General features: G+C 40.8%; 1 protein-coding gene across 1 annotated transcript in view; it reads right to left on the bottom strand.

Moving 5' to 3' along the window:
• Nucleotides 1-426: 426 nt before the first annotated feature.
• The window catches only part of plch2a (phospholipase C, eta 2a), a 44,327-nt gene continuing 27,937 nt past the window's right edge, over nucleotides 427-16,816 (bottom strand). Inside the window, exons 15-22 of the mRNA XM_030785276.1 lie at nucleotides 16,135-16,317; nucleotides 15,584-15,691; nucleotides 14,895-15,019; nucleotides 14,354-14,438; nucleotides 13,961-14,107; nucleotides 13,298-13,377; nucleotides 5,070-5,394; nucleotides 427-1,913 (exon numbers count right to left, since the gene is read on the bottom strand). Coding sequence (XP_030641136.1) covers nucleotides 427-1,913; nucleotides 5,070-5,394; nucleotides 13,298-13,377; nucleotides 13,961-14,107; nucleotides 14,354-14,438; nucleotides 14,895-15,019; nucleotides 15,584-15,691; nucleotides 16,135-16,317 — 2,540 coding nt within the window. The remainder of the gene's footprint in view (nucleotides 1,914-5,069; nucleotides 5,395-13,297; nucleotides 13,378-13,960; nucleotides 14,108-14,353; nucleotides 14,439-14,894; nucleotides 15,020-15,583; nucleotides 15,692-16,134; nucleotides 16,318-16,816) is intronic.

Genomic DNA, 16,816 nt, shown 5'->3' with positions numbered 1-16,816 from the left:
AAACTATTTACAGATGGAATATTGTCACATCTCTAGGCATATTTTGATGTCTCTGTTTTACGTCATTACGTATGTAGTTTTGACAAGTTCTTGGAAAATCCCTCTTACAGTTGCTTACACGATCATACAGTTTGGACAGTAGGTAACGATGTGTGTTTGTTAACATTGTCTGCAGTACAGTCTGAAAACAGTTTTACATCCATTTCACTTTGGAATGTTCATAGGAAAACTTGTGCCAAGACCACTGTAGAACACGTTGTGGTAGACATCTGAAGGTAGTGCCAGTTACGTTTAAACTTACCACAACAAACTAAATTGTGATAAAAAGATTAAAAATATAACATTAATTGCTTTTAGATTTTTAGCAGTGTAAATTGGTAGGTGGTGGTATGCATTCATCAGTTGTCCACCTAGGTCTTTTTTCGCTCAGAGTCTGAATGCAAAAAAGGGGTCTTTGCCTGTGCTCAGGGTGCTGTTGTGGATAGGTGGAGGAGGCAGCTGACTCAGAAGGTCTGGACTAGTGCAGGGGCTACAAGCTACAGTGCAAGCTCCTTCTGGGTTCCCTCGCTCTTCAATAGGGTTGTCAGTATATTGGGTCAGGTTTTGCAGTCGCCGCCTCTCCTGGGCCTGCCTAGAACGGTTAGCGATGTATCGGACTCGACTCTGGCTTCGTGAGGAATTCCTCCTCACTGGGGGCTCCTCCCCACTGTGCTGCCAGGATGCAAAGTCACTACTTGTCAAGGGCTCAACATTAGTCAGCCTTTTCAGTTGCTCTATAAGATCATTATGAGTGTTCTGTCTCTGATGTCGTCTCTTGTCATTTGTGGGCCTCATTATGAAGCTTCGGCTGATGCTTCGGTATTTGCTGTCAAAGTTGCAGACAATATCATCAGAGGTGAGATCACCCAAACTCTTTGACTTGGAGCTGCTGCTCATGTCTTTAGCAGAGGTATCTGTGGGCCTCTTACTAGCTGCAGAGAGGGAGGATGCCTGCTTTAAACTATCCATGTAGAGTCTACTCCACGTGTAGCGTCTGTTTAAGACTTTCTCTGTTGTCTGATTCTTTAGTAATTCATCCTGAGGCTGGCAAAGTTCGCCCAGCCTCAGGTTTGGGTTAGACTTACTTTTGCTAACAGGCTGGGCAATGTAGGGTATAATGTCTGACCGAGGGTAGTTCCTTTTGACTGTTGTTGTCTGGCCGTTGGAGCTGTCATTTGTATTACCAGAACTGGTCCGATTCTTCCTTGTGAGATTAGGCAGAGACAAGTCGATCACAGTGTCACTAGAAGAGATACTGGATGAAGATGACACACTATCACGGTGGCTCCGAGGGTCTAGTTTGCTCCATAGTCGATCATTCAGAGTGGCATCAATAGAAACCTCTGGCACCATCGATGGCCCAGATGCCTGGAATGCAGCCCTGACAAATCCATCACTTTTGGTCCTTCTGATAGGTGTTTTGTGTCCTTCTGTCAGGTCATGGGCAGTGTCCCTGTCAAACACAGCCTTCAGTGCCTGAGCGCGGTGAGACCTAGGTGCTGTCATTAGGCCAGTTGTCATATCTGTTTCGACACACTGGCCTGTCTTGATAATGGTAATGTTGGGCTCTATGGCTGTGTGTATTTCAAACCCTCCTGTTTCAGTTCTTGTCTTAGCTAATGGAAGTGTCTTATTGCTCTCAGTATCAAATTCATTCATCGACAATGAGGTATTGGTTTGGTTCTCTTCTCCATTGTTATTGTTTTTGAGGCAGAGTTGAGCAGTAACAAGTTTCCCAGTGTAAGTAAGTGAAACATTTGTAAGTGAGGTTTTAACTGGAGCAGAGATGGAGCCTAGGAGATTCTCCTGTGCAGCTTCCTTAGTGATGGGTCCCAAGGTTTGCAAAGGAGTGTGTCTCTGCACTAAGGAATTATCTGCAGGGAGAAAACAATGAGACACAGTTTTAGGCAATTACTGGTACAGAATACCATTTGAAATACTGAACTGTGTATTTGTCTTTGAAATCTGTGCTTTTTTTGCTATTGCTATTTTTTCCAGAGATCATTTGCATTACTAAAACAACAAAAAAAAATATTTAGACTCCTGTTCTTGTAGGTAATTTCTAGATAAACCTAGAATAATTTAGCTAAAGACTCTTAGCAGGGCCTCCTCATCAACATGAAGAGAAAAAAAAAACATTAAAACATACACATTATATATACACACATTATATATACACACATTGTATATATGCCAAATATACCTGTTATCTCCAAACAGCTAACATTAGTTTTATGTTTGTTAAAGATTAAAGACAAACAAGGACTTAAAAAAATCAACAAGAAAGAAAAACAAGCATGACAGATTCATAGCACTGGCAAATGTATGAAGCCCACTTATGATTGCAGATGCTTTACAAAGTGAGGAATATATGAGAAGGGAAAAAGCTGATGTGAAATAAATTGGCAAGTTTCTAATGGCTCTGTGATCAAGGCCTGGATTCACAAAACAGTGGCATATGAATAAACATAATAATGCTTATCATCTTTCTTTCTATGCTTCAATGACCTTTTTATCACATTGGCAAATTGAGAGAATCCAGGCCTTAGCATGATTTAGAAAAAGACAGTGCAAACACTGTGTGATTGAAAGTCTCATTACCTGGTTTTGGTCATCCCCTCAGTTTTGCACTAAGGGCAGAGCATTGCAAGAGGAGCAGAAGAAACAAGTTTTAGCACAAACAGATCAAACAAAGACAGGACACAGCTGAACCAGCAGAGATGGATCTTTCTCTGCAAACAATTGTTTTGCCAAAGTAAATACATACAAAAGGGTCAGAAAGTCAATGTCAGCATGTGATACTGGCAAACTAAATTCTGTCATGCTAATTTCTACATTTCTTACACTAATATCTACATTTTTTCATGCTAATATCTACATTTTCTCATGTCAATATGTAATGTTTTCAAAATCTGCCATGAGTTTTGTAAACTGTGGGGGAAAGGCACACAAAATGCTCTGTTATATTGGATTTTTCTATGGATTTGCAACAATGAAAATAAGAGTCAGGGGTTGAGTCTTATTTGGATGTAGAATTTGCCATCAGAGAGCTAAACTGGCTCTATCCATATAATAAAAATAAATAAATAAATAAATAATAATAATAATAATAATAATAATAATAATAATAATGTAGATTTACTTTCCTTTATTGTTTAGAGATCATCTACTTTTGGGTCAGAGAGACTGTTGACAAGAACTAACCAAGTCCTCAGAGCATTTGCAGCCTTTAATCTAACATATTGTATGCTGCTTTACAGGGGTGTGTGAAGTTGCTGCCTTTACTTAAGTGTAGCACAGAGGAATGGTTAACAGCATGTCTTGGATAGACTCCACTGGTCATGTGAAAGCTTTTATCCTGCTCAATATCTTAAAAATCTCAAGGCAAGTATCGTGTAAGTATTTCCCAAACTGACCCCTCGTGATTTCCTGGAGTTCTCTCTGAGTTATATCAGAGGTAGGATGCAATGGACCAGCAGGGGAAAGGGGTGAGGGAGAGACATTATTTGTGGGAAGAGCTTGGTCTACGTAGTCTTACATAAAATATAAAATATTATTTCATGGCACAGACTGGGAGGTGAAATATATTTTGTGAAAAAGAGACACAACCATACATTTCATAGACATTCAAGGAACATCTGGAAATGAAGACAGCAAATGGTCAGGAGAGCTATGCTTCTCAGATTTGTTTATCTGCAAAATCGCAGGAAATCATCTTTCATATGGGTGTGGAAACCTATCAGGGGATCTAGCTATATGTTTGGCAGTCTTGGAGCAGTGAGAAATAGTTTTGGGAGATAGATCATAAGTAACAAGAGCAGGAACTCATTGTTGAAAAAAGAAGCCTAAGTAAATCCATACTGTGTATGCTTATTGTTCATGCCATCTGCTGTGATTGGAGCTGAAAGCAAGAACAGTATCCAAGTACTTACTATTCACATTCTCTTTAGAAGTTAAGTATGCATTAAGCAATCTCTGTCTTTTGTTCATCCATTAAGCAAACTTTGTCTTTCGTTCATTCAAGTTTCATGTTTCAAGTTTCAAGTTCATTCAAAAAGAAAAATCAAAGTTGTGTCACTTTTCCTGATGGTGTAAAGGTAGCCTACAGTCTCTAGAGATCCACAAACAGCCATATGCTAAATCACACAGGGAGCAGAAAGGGAACTGGGATCCACATAGGACCTTAAATCCATCTACATGTTTACCAATCTTACCAGTGAAAAACATGGGAGATTTACTGCGAATTTCTTCCATTTTCTGGGCAAACAGGGCATTCATTTCACGCTGCAGCGTCCCCACTGCTCGTCGGCGGTTATCCATCACACATGCAGAGATGATGGGAGGCAGATCCAGACTGCCTGTGCTGCTCCAGTCGCTGTCAGACAGGCAGATGCCACTGGTTGCAGGCTTACTGAAGCTGCAGCTGCTGCCATAGTTTGCTGGGGATGGACATTGCCAGAGCAAGCCATCTTGCACCAGAGGAACTGGGGGAGTCGTGAAGTGTTTCCGAGGGACACTGCAGGTACAGGCATTTCTAGCTGGAGCCTCTTTTGGAGGACTGGAATGCTGTGCATGCAGAGTTTGCCTGCATTTAGCTTTGGTCCTAGGTAGTGGAATGGGCTTGTGCTGAGCCTGAGGCATGGGTTTGGGCTTGGGTTGTTCTGGAGGCTGTAGCTGGGCCAGGGCTTGTGGTTTGGGGCTTGCCTCCGGCTGGACCTGCCTGGTGCCTGTGGGCGAGCGTGCAGCCTTCTCCGGTCTGCTTTGTGTTGGATGCCTGGGCTGAGATGAGTCAGTCGGTGATTTTCTCTCCAGGTCAGGACTCTCTTTGGAGCCAATCACACACTTGATGCAGTTGGAGGTCACGCCAATTCGGCCCGAGCTGGTGATCGCCACACGTGCAAATACACCCTGTTTCTCCTCCAGTGGGTCCTGCAGCCTTAGCCTGTTAGCCCTCTTCAGTGGTTCACTCATTGCACCCTTGTTTTGTGATGCTGTGGTGCAAGGTTTATGGTGAAAGAACAGACTCTTACCTTTGCTACTGTCAGGGTGGAGCCCCCCATTGGTGCCATCCCATGGCTGTGCGGATGCTGCATCTCCTCTGCACTCTAGTGGTTGTGCCTCAGACTCAGGCTCCTCACTTGCTCCCTCAGAGCTGCAGTCTTTGTTGTCTGGGGAGATCTCAGGCAAGCCCTTCTTAACCTTTGACTGGCCTTTGGTTGGTGCACTGGCAGTGCGGCGAAGCAGGTGGGCTCCAAAGGTATGCTTATGGCTGAGCAGAGCAGCAGCATGGCTGTCCAGAGAAGCTTGCTTTGGGCTTCTGTGAAACAGGCCTTTTATGCCACTGGCAGCTTGCACCTGAGACATAAGTAAAGAATTTATCACCTGGAATCAGTCAAACCAGACAACATAAATCTTTTTAATCTCTCCTCTGTCAGAACAGGGACCTGTTTACAGAAATTGTTTGTTTCTGTTGTTTCTGTTTCCTGCTTGTACACTTGTGAGAATCTTTTAATATCAAATGTATGTTTAAGTTACAGACCTATTTCTCATAAACAGATAACAATCAGAAGATTTATTCATGCTTAAAAACCCACCGTGTTTGCAACGTTACCCATTTTTCTCATTGGTCTAGGACATGAAAAAGCATTGCATGTGTTCTATTTTTACAAACTATCACGTCATGTAATATAACACATATACATTCTACTCCATAGTTTGCCTTTAGGCATAGTTTGGTTACTGAGAGCTAATAATCTTAATTAATATAATTTAATGAGTTGCATATTTGGTTATTGCTCATTCAAAGACTTCCCACATTTTATTCCGCTTGTGTGTCTCTCTCTGTTCATCCACCTACCCATCGACCCAATCACCCACACACATCTGCACGCACACACACAGACCCGCTTACACACACACGCACACATACACATTCATATACATACGCGTGCGCGTGCACACACACACACACACACACACACACACACACACACACACACACCACACACACACACACACACACACACACACACACTCACTTTTTCTGTCCATCATATTTTCTTTCCTTATTCACTCTTTACCCATTGATCCTTCTTATGATTGCTGATCATGTTTTAAGTAGTTGAGTTTAACTCTCATCTTTTATGTTTAATTTATGTTGAATGTTTAACTTATTTTCAACTATCTGTCTTGATATCACTACTGTTTGGACTGAAACCAGGTTGTATTACTTTAATAACTTCACACTTTCAATACTACATAAATCATTTACTGTTGTTTTTTCGAACAAATCTTGCAGTAGAATCATTTTGATAATTATGATCCGTTTGCCATTTTAATTAAAGAATAAAAGCCTATTTAATCACACTGAACTTATCACTGTTTTACCAACTAATTTACTAAGGAGTTCTGTCTGACAATAGCCACCATGAAATAATCATTGCACCATTTGCTAAAGACCCAGTGACACACAGGACAATGGTGCTAACATTATGAACTCGGTGTTATTAATATTAGTTAAGCATTTGAGAGCAATTCCAGTGCTGTTTTTTCCACACTTCTCTGGTTTTACCATTTCCAAATCACACAACATACACCATGACTCATCATCCCCTTCTTGGTCATTCTGTGAGTCATCAGCTTTGAGCAGAAATAAGAAAAGACTGCCTGGGGCTTCTCTCCCAAAAAACTGTGAGTATACACCATCCATTCACTGGTACAGGTGGTGACACAAACTGACAGACACAGACACACATACAAGACTCGTTTTGTCGAAATAGTGTGATATCACAGTGGTGTGAATGAATATGGTGTTTGACAGGAACACAAGTGGGTGACCAGGGTTTGCATGCTGGGAGGAACAGAAATTCACTGACTGACACCAGAAACAGAGATGACAGATGATATCTGATATGATACTTAGTTATTAACTCTTATTCTAAGCCCTCTCTCTGGTGTTCAGTATCACTCTTCAAAATGGCATCAAAATGACATGCATGAAACATATTTTACTCAGAAACCAATGTCGTATCATGAACCATGTTGAAGTAGATCCAAGGGGTGCTTTTCTGAATATCTAAAACAACCTAAAGAAAAGCTTTTTCAGACAAGAATGGCCATGAAATGAAATATTTTTGCAGCATGATACTATCTAAATTGATACTATCTAAGTTCACTTCACTAGAATGTAAATGCAAACACATGTCAGATTCAGCATCACTGCTTTTTCAGATCATATGACACATAGTTTACATTCTGCTTTAAAAAATATATAATTGTACAGCATTTGAATGTTACATTATTGTGTTAGATAGGTCCACCCATATTAAAAAAGTCTACAATAGGCTGAGAGTATCATTTGTTCAGCTCTGCAGCACACTTTCTGCAGCAACCAAATTTCCAATCTTAAAAATATTTTAATTTGCTGAAAAGCAGATGATGAGATAAGGCAAAGAAATGTCAGTTCTCTTGGTCAGCGACCTGACACCTGTTTACTGTCAGCATCATCAACAGTGATCTTCCCTGTTATGTGTGGACTAAGCACTAACAACATTAAGAGAGATTAAATGCCAGAGACGGTGGAGCAATAAGATTTTGATGTCTTGCTTTTGAGATTTCTTTTCTTTCTCTTTTTGTTTTGGTTTCATTAATTAGGAGTATACAATACTTAAGGAGAGCAGGTGCCAGTGTATCTAACACATAGGGACTTGAGTAGCGGTCTACTTGAGTGAAAGGAACAGACAGATAATTCTCCTTTCTTTTCCACTGATCTAAACTCAACTGAGCAGGATACAACAGCAAGAGTTATCATTCATTGAAAGATTCTTGAGATAACTGTGGGGCACTCATACTTTCATACTTTCATTACTTTCAAAGTTACAATCCACACCTGCAAAATGCACTGAGGGTTTTAATTTAACTGCTTTGGGGCAGATTTTGGATCTACTTAGGCTCAATGAAAATGCTGGGAAAGGAGCTTCTACAGCTGTGCCACTTTGGTTATAGGAAATGGCATACTGAATTCTCATGACTGAGAATGACATGCAGGGAGTCACTACACCTGCTTTAGAGTGACAGCGTCAGGGCTCCTAACAAGATCGACTAAGACAGGTACACTGTAATACACAAAAAAGGAGAGAGAACGTGATCAAAAAGTGGGAGAGAAATAGGAAGAAAGAGAGAGAACTATAAAGAGACAAACAGACTAATGGCTGACAAAAGCACACAACAACATAAAAAACATCACAGTAAAGAGCAAGTGCAGAAGAAGGAGTGAGCCCAACATGTGCACAGCAGAGCGGAAAAAAGTCCCTACTTATTTTAGATTGCCCTTGTTTCTTCATGGGGTTACATCAATATTTCTTTAATTCTTTATCTCAAGAATACACCAGTGACACAAGATGTACTCTGAACTGAGACCTGCCTGGATTCAATCAGGAGTTTGTGCAGCTTAACAAGCGTTCAGTGTGTTGTCACATCTGTAATCTGTTGTCTCTGTTCCACAACTGGTGAATTATGTTTCTGTTGTTTGTAAGTCTGGCACAGTACCTGGTTGAGAACGTGCAAAAGTAGAAAAAAAAATATTCTGTGCATCTTATCTAGATGACAAAGACTGGGACATGCTCAGGCGCAGCTCTGAGGACCTTAACATGTTTATGGAAGTGGTTGTGGGATTTATTGGGAAACAGGCGGATGATATACTTCACAAATCCATAACCAGAACATTCCCTAATCAGAAGCTGTGGGTGGACAAAATCATTCGCGAAGCTCTGAGATCTCACACTGCTGCCTATAACATGTGGCTCGCCACCAGGAACATGGACGAGTACAAGGCTGTGTCTTATGATGTACGGAGAGCAATGAAGGAGGCGAAGCGGCGCAACGGGAGGAAGTTAGAGTCACAGTCCCAACGCAGTGACTCCAGGAGCCTGTGGCAGGGGCTGGGAAAGATAACAGACTATAAAACACCATCCTCCAAAATGGTGAATGTGGACACGTCTCTGGCGGACAAGCTGAACACTTTTTATGCTCAATTAGAGGCTGCAGCTAACAGCACTAACGACGCTAGTGGTGCTCACAGCAGCAACAGTGCTAATGGCACCATGCATGCAGAAAGTGTTGGAGCGGGGAACACTTTCATCATCTCTGAGTACAACGTGCCAGCAGGACCAGATGGTATCTCAGGTCAGGTCCTTCGAGCCTGCACTGACCAGCTAGCACCTGTGTTCACAGAGATATTCAACCTCTCCCTGGCACAGTTGGTAATCCTCACATGCTTTAAACAGTCTATTATCATTCCTGTCCCAAAGAAACCCCAGCTTGCCTGTCTCAACAACTATCACCCAGTAGCCCTGAACTCAGTTGTGATGAAGTGCTTTGAAAGGCTGGTCAGAGACTTCATCACCGCTTCATTACCTGACACCTTGGACCCATTACAATTTGCTTACCGTCCCAACTGAAATACTCATGATGCCATCATACACCAGTATTTCCCACACATAGACTTTACTTGAGCGGACCACTCAGGTATATTAATGGCCACCAGAGTATATTTGGTCACCCTCCTGGCTGGCTCATCATCCCTTTGGGCAGCCGTGGTCTAAAGGGTAGAGAACCGGGCTTGTGACTGGAGGGTTGCCGGTTCGATTCCCAGGCCCAACATCCACGGCTGTGTGCCCTTGAGCAAGGCACTTAACCCCAATGCTCCCTGGGCGCTCACCAAGGAAGGCTGCCCACTGCTCCTGTGTCTGGTGTGTGTTCACTACTGGTGTGTTGGATGGGTCAAATGCAGAGGACAAATTCACTGCTCGCTGTTCACAGTGTGTGTGTGTAATCACTGAAACTTAACCATTTTAGCTTTTTTTAATTTTATTTTTTTATCCGTCCAAGAGAACAATGCCATCTGCGATTAACTAGTGGACAATCTCCCCTTGCTCTACTCCTCCCATACCTGGCCTACATGGCATCAAGTGTAGCTTAAAGGCTACCAGGTAACATTTTGTTTTCTCCTTTTTTTCATCGCAAAGTCCTCTACTGCCGATCTGAAATCAAATGTGTCCAATGTATCTTTGCAGATTACAATGTGCATAAGCTGCGTCACACTCTCCTCCTCCATGCTGTTTCGCTGTCAAAACAAAAATGTCCTGTTTAGGGATAGCTGTCGTTATAGCTGCATTTTGTACAAGCATTATCACTGGACATTTTGACTGGCAAGTTTTTAATTTATTGTTTTTTTTTTTTTTTTAAATTTTACAAGGCAAAACCCATTAATTACGGGCTAACGGAAACCCTGAATCACACATCCTCTGCCGAGAAACAGAGAGAGAGACGTTCTTTGCTATTACGCTAGAAAATGTGAACACGGTGGGTATTTTACAAGCACAAGGTCTGTGAAATATATTATATGAAATGGACAGAAATATTCAATAAATCAAAATATTGTGTTAAAGGTCACACATATTTGTTGTATGTCACATGTAGTAGACCATGTTTGCACCAAAAAGTAATGCCAGCCCTTCCTGCTGGCTATCGCCACCTGTATATTTCAGACCTGTGGGAAACACTGTACACCCTGAGCCATCTGGACACTGAAATTATCTTAAAATGTTGTTTTCTGACTACAGTTCAGCATTTAAGACCATAATACCCTCCAAACTCACCACCAAGTTGGAGGACCTGGGACTTAAACCCGTCCCCGCGTCAATGGATCTCCAACTTCCTGACAGGTAGACCACAAGCAGTATGGGTGGGCAGACATGTCTCACTCTCCTTAAACCTCAGCACTTGGGCCCCACAGGATTGTGTCCTGAGCCCATTGCTGTACTCATTGTACACGTATGACTGTGTGGCCACTTCCAGCTCTACCACTGTTGGTGGGCCTGATCTCTGATAACAAGGAGAAGGGCTACCTGAAGGAGATTAAAGGCCTGGAGAACTGGTGGCAGGAGAACATCCTCCCCCTGAACATCAGCAAGACAAAGGAGTTGATAGTAGACTTCAGCATGAAGTAGGAGAGGAGCTACTACACCCTAGGATCAGAGGGAACCCAGCAGAGAGAGTGGACAGTTTTCGCTACCTGGGTGTCCACATCATGTAGGACCTATCATGGTCTTGTGACATTAACACCCTGGTGAAGAAGGCCCGTCAGTGTTTTTACCACCTTAGATGCTTAAGAGACTTAAAAATTGCCCTCTAAGATGCTAAGGAACTTTTACACTTGCACCATCGAGAGCATCCTGACGGGAAGCATCACAGCCTGGTGTAGGAACAGCATCAAGCAGGATAGGCAGACTCTCCAGAGGGTGGTACGATCAGCTGAGCGCACCATCTGCACTGAGCTCCCTGACCTGCAGTCTATCTACACCAAGTGTTGCTGTGCCAAGGCCAGGGAGATAGTGAGGGATCTCAGTCATCCAAACAATGAACTCTTCTCTCTGATGCGGTCAAAGAAGCGCTTCTGTTCTCTGCAGGCCAATACAGAGAGAATGAGGAAGAGCTTCTTCCCAGAGACCATTCGGACCCTAAGCTAGGTCAACACCTAGGATTGGATCTTGGACCTGTTGCCCAACACCCCATTTTTATAACTGTTTATCATATATGTTGGCAATTTCATTTCACTGTAACTACCTCAGCCTGATGTTGCACAGCTCATTGTTTTTGCACATAAACTGAACATATCTGCACTTTACTCCCAATACAGTCATACTGCTGCTGTACCTATCTCTTATATCTTTTATACTATATTTTTTATATATATTTTTCCTTATATTATATTCTTTATATTTTTCTCTTTCTATCCATATAATAGTTAATTTTTATCCCTAAATTTTATCTTTATGTCACGGACAGTCATAATAAGCATTTCACTGTGTATGATCTGTGTGTGTGACAAATAAAATTAGAATTTGAAAGTATGTCTGTGCCACAAAGCTGTCAAACAGTCCTAAAAGGCCAAGCCAACTGCATTAAGCCGCATCACAGTTCACTATCATAAGCCACAGAGATGCTTACTACAGATGTGATGTTACAATAGACATGTTACTACAGACACCCTATCATAGCTGAAATGTATTAGGCCATATTATGTGTGTCAGTAACAATATGTTACAATATACCAAACAATAACGATAGTAACAATATACCAAATACAGTGAAGTACTGCTTACTCATTTCACATGTTTGATATTGAGAAAGCAATGGGTTGCCTAAATGGTCATGGATATGTAAAGAGCATTATACACACTTATGGAAATTGTAACTCAGTGTTAATATTCTACTGCAGTTTTTTTTACATGTTTGCGGAGGCTGGAAACTATAGTTAAAGGCCCACTGCATGTCTCTTACAATTACAGGCTTGCGGGAACTCCTTGTGCTTCCACCCGTACCTCAGTCTACTTTTACATTTAGAGTAAACTGCACCAAACTGCTTGTGTAGCACCATATACAAACAAATATCACGCCCGATCTGCTCTTTGTTAACTGATTAATTTGTTTGTTAATCTATATCTGTTTTTATGTATGTATGTTTCATAAGATCAGGTTGCTGTGAAGTTGTCTATGACGCATTTGTTTAATTTAAAAAACGAAAAGGTTTTTTTTCACCAACCCACATCATACAGTCAGCCATCACATTTTCATTAACTGTACATAATTCATATCAACGCTGTGGGCACCACTGGATCATTAGCTGACATTGTTTGTAGTTTTTTGAAAAAGGTATTTCTTTAAAGTGGGTCCAAACATTTGATCTGTATTTATATATGTAGCCTCATCTACAAATCAAAATATCAGTAGAGATGAAAAATGAACCAAGATGCTTTGATGCATGTTACAGCCATTGCTCTTTGTTTGACTGCAAGATAACATCACATGATACGTTGAGTTTTGTTGTAGAAATATGTTTTGATTGAATCCAGGCACCTGATAGAATATGTTCCTCTGTTTTCAATGCAATGTGAGAGCTGGAACTGAGGTCAATGGATATCCTCTAAGTTCAGGTGAAGAGAGGTTTTGCAAATGTACCATGACTGTCACTGGGCTAATTCACATATCTTTGTGTCACCAGATAACCAGCTATTGCAAAATCCAAAATAAAGATCCCTAATAAAGTAAAAAAAAAAAGAGTATTGCAGTTGTATTATTCAGAATAAGAAAAATACACGTAAAAAAGAATTTCAGGCTCCAGTAATAAAATAACCCACCTGCTCTGTGGCAGCATATTTAGCAATGATGTTCTTTTTTTCTATGCAGTGGTACATACCTTACCAGTGACGTCATGCACAGCTACATGAACAAAGATCGATGCCTCCTCCATACCCTCCAAATACACATGACGGTAGCCTGAAAAGCCAAACACAGAATGAAACCTATACATGTAACAGTAACCTGAAAAACCAAACATGCAATGACAATTACATACATAACAGTAACCTGAAAAACCAAACACACAATGACAATAACACACATAACAGTAACCTGAAAAACCGAAAACACACGATGACAATTATACACATAAGAGTAACAAGAACAACAATGACAATCATACACATGATGTTAGCCCAAATCAACATTCCGTGACAGTCACAACGGTAGCCTAAACAAACACACAACGACAACCATACACACAATAGTAGTCTAAAAAAAAATCAAGGTTCAGGGGAAATCTCATTCATCAAGTCAGAATTCAACAGAGGACAAGAGCTGAAGCACTTCTCCTGGAGGCTGATCCCACTCGTCAGCACATTTTAAATCTCTTTCTGCTCTAACACACCTGTATCTACTCCTCAACTAAACATCAAGGCCTTGATTAGCTAATGTAGGTGTGGGAAAGCAAAAACATAAAATGGACAGAGCGGTGGGCCTGCTGGAGCAGGATTTGGAAAGACTAGCATAAAGTTACAAAGCTGATTGGTAGGACCTGTACCTGGCATCATGCTGTTGAAAGCAATAGTCCTTTGGCCAATGAAGTCTTGACCAATAGGGTCATGATCCCAAACCAGGAAGCGTACCAGTGCAATCTCTGGCATGTGCACAGTGAAAACTAGTGTCTCCTCCCACATTGGATTGAATCCTAGGAGAGGGGCAGGGAGAAGGATAGAACAGACGCAGAGAGGTAACAGTTTGAAAGTTTGGGATATAGACTGAGTCTCTCATTCTGTTTTCTTTCACATTCTGCTTCTCATCTACAGGTAACACAAGCACACACACACACATGTAAAATACCATATTGTGACAAACCAATAAGCATACATACCCTAATATTCCCATGTAAATTTAAGGATGTTTACTATTTACACCTACAATTGTGAGTACTTACCATTGTCATCTACCACTCTGGTTTGTACCTTACAGCAGTCAACCGGCAGGCCAATAATCTCAACCTCCACAAAGGGATCAATGATCTGTGGTAGAAAGAAATACAGAATCACAGTAGCCCTGGACCTTAGGGTAAAGATCTTGCCATAAGTGGTATTTAAAATGTACTGCATGAAGGTGACATAGAGAGTGCATCATTTGACTTGAAAACTTGAAAAATAATGTTTCTTTTTTGTTTTAATTTCCCTCAGATTTCTATATCCACAGCAAACTTCCCAGGCAAAATGTTTCTTTTTTTTACTTTACTATTTGGAAAAATTGTAAACATACACAGTTCTATTACTGTGCTCATGGACTCAGTTTGTCATTGCCAGTCAGAGCCTCAAACAGTGTCAGTCAAACCTCTTAGTCATTACTGTAAATATTGCAGTGTGGAATGCATGTTAAGTGCACGAATTGTTACAAATATGAAATATATCTCCACATAGCCAGACTCTGGGCTCATTTTGCTGGGATTTGTCAACTCTAGATTTTGGACTTGCCTCTCCTCGGTCACCAAGCATGGAATCTTTGGGCTTGGGCAGCTGCTGCCCACTGATGATCTTAAGAACCAGCTGCTTTCTCATCTGACCTGGCAGTGGATCCTCCAGAATTGGGTTGAAGTTACCTGGACAATGATGGGGAACTGTGGCGTACTCTGTGCATTACTGGATCATTAATTACCTCATTCATTTAGTCATTCACTCAATCACTCAGTCTCTCACTCATTGCCTCACAGATTCTTTGAGCCTTTTCTTTATATTAGTAATATTGTTCCTCATGGGTCACTCTATCTGAAATCACACACTGTGACATATCTCAGTGTTCTCGTTTTGATTTGTGAAAATGATGCTAATTGATTGAACCCAAAATGGACCTTCATACAAAAAAAAGCACAAAATAACCATACAGGTATTCAAAAACACTTTAAAAAAACAACCTTATTTAACTGTATCTCTCTCTGTCAGAAAAAGCTGTTATCACAATAAAATATGGTGCAATACTACTACGGATGTACAAAGCTATTTTTACAGAATACTTTGTGATTCCTGCATAATAAAAGTAAATAGAAAGACTAGATCAGATGTGATCAATTTCATTTTCAAAGATTTTTTTTTTTTACAAAAATGTTGTTTTGGATGCATTAACTGCCATTTTTACATTCATATACTCTGAGACAAGCGAGACTCACCTTCACACATGCAGGAGGGTTTCATGGTGTAGCCACAGTTCCCGTTACTGTAAAATTTTGCTCTGTTCAACTGGAGCACTCTGCCCTCTGACTGGTAGTTCAAAGCCACTAAATAAGAAGGATGGAATGAATATTAAGCAATACAATCATAGGACACTCAGGGGTATTTCGAAGATATCTTTACACAAATGATTATTTTAATGCACATTCCATTTACTAGTTACTGACACACATATCAGACTATTATTAAAAATGACCCATGAGGGTTTTACAGAGTTTGCAGCTGCATAGCTAAGGAAATTGTTGGCTTCATGATATATTCTGCAATGTTTTTGTGCTGCCATAATTCAGCACTGTGCACCTCTGATTCATTATGCCTCTAAAGCTTATATTCACACCTTGTCAGTACTTTAATGGGGGATCTTCTGGGGCAGGAAAATCTGGCTTAGAAAATTAAGCAAATTTCTCTGAAATCAACAATATTTAATGATATATATATATATATCTAGTTTATGCACAGCTTGGAACAGTGGAACACTTTATTTGCATACCAAGATGGCAGCCGGCATTCCAGAATGCCTGGGGATTGAAGTTGCTGGAGTCTACCCGGTAGGAAGAAGGGTAAATCCTTGAGAGCTGGCGTTGGTTAAAGCGGATGAACTCGCTTGGCTTTTGCTGGATTAGCTGATGAGCCTTTGTTTCACTTAGAGATGACACCTGCCAACTGCAGCTGGCTGCTGTGGACCAAAAAAGTCACTTGTTTTTCTAGTTCAGAAAATTGAAAAAAGTTCTTCTTTTCTTCTGGCTTGCCTACAAAGACTAATAAAAGACTGTAGCCCATAACTCATAGCGCATGAAGATCAGAGAAGCCAGAATTACAGGTAATACAGATGAAACAGGACAACTTAAGCAATTCTTTACACCACAGCCTTTTTTAAGGGGAAAAAAGACACATTCTTTATACTGTACAAAGAGTCTATGGACATAAGATGAGCAACCCAGCTAAAATAGTTGCTTTAGTTACTTTACTCTTTATCACAACATTAAACATAATCAAAATGTTTCATAAAACTCCACTGAGTCATGTACTGTGTGTTCCCCATTTTCATGTAGCAAGGCCACTCCCTTTCTTTCTAAAGTTTTAGCTGTAAAGTTATATGTTCCATTTTCTATATCTCATTAATAATATGTAATGACCTTCTTTGTCCTCTGTAACCATGTCTTGCTAGAAAT

The sequence above is a fragment of the Chanos chanos genome, chromosome 9, assembly GCF_902362185.1.
Source record: "Chanos chanos chromosome 9, fChaCha1.1, whole genome shotgun sequence".
Classification (NCBI taxonomy): domain Eukaryota; kingdom Metazoa; phylum Chordata; class Actinopteri; order Gonorynchiformes; family Chanidae; genus Chanos; species Chanos chanos.
This window is presented reverse-complemented; position numbering and strand designations above follow the sequence as displayed.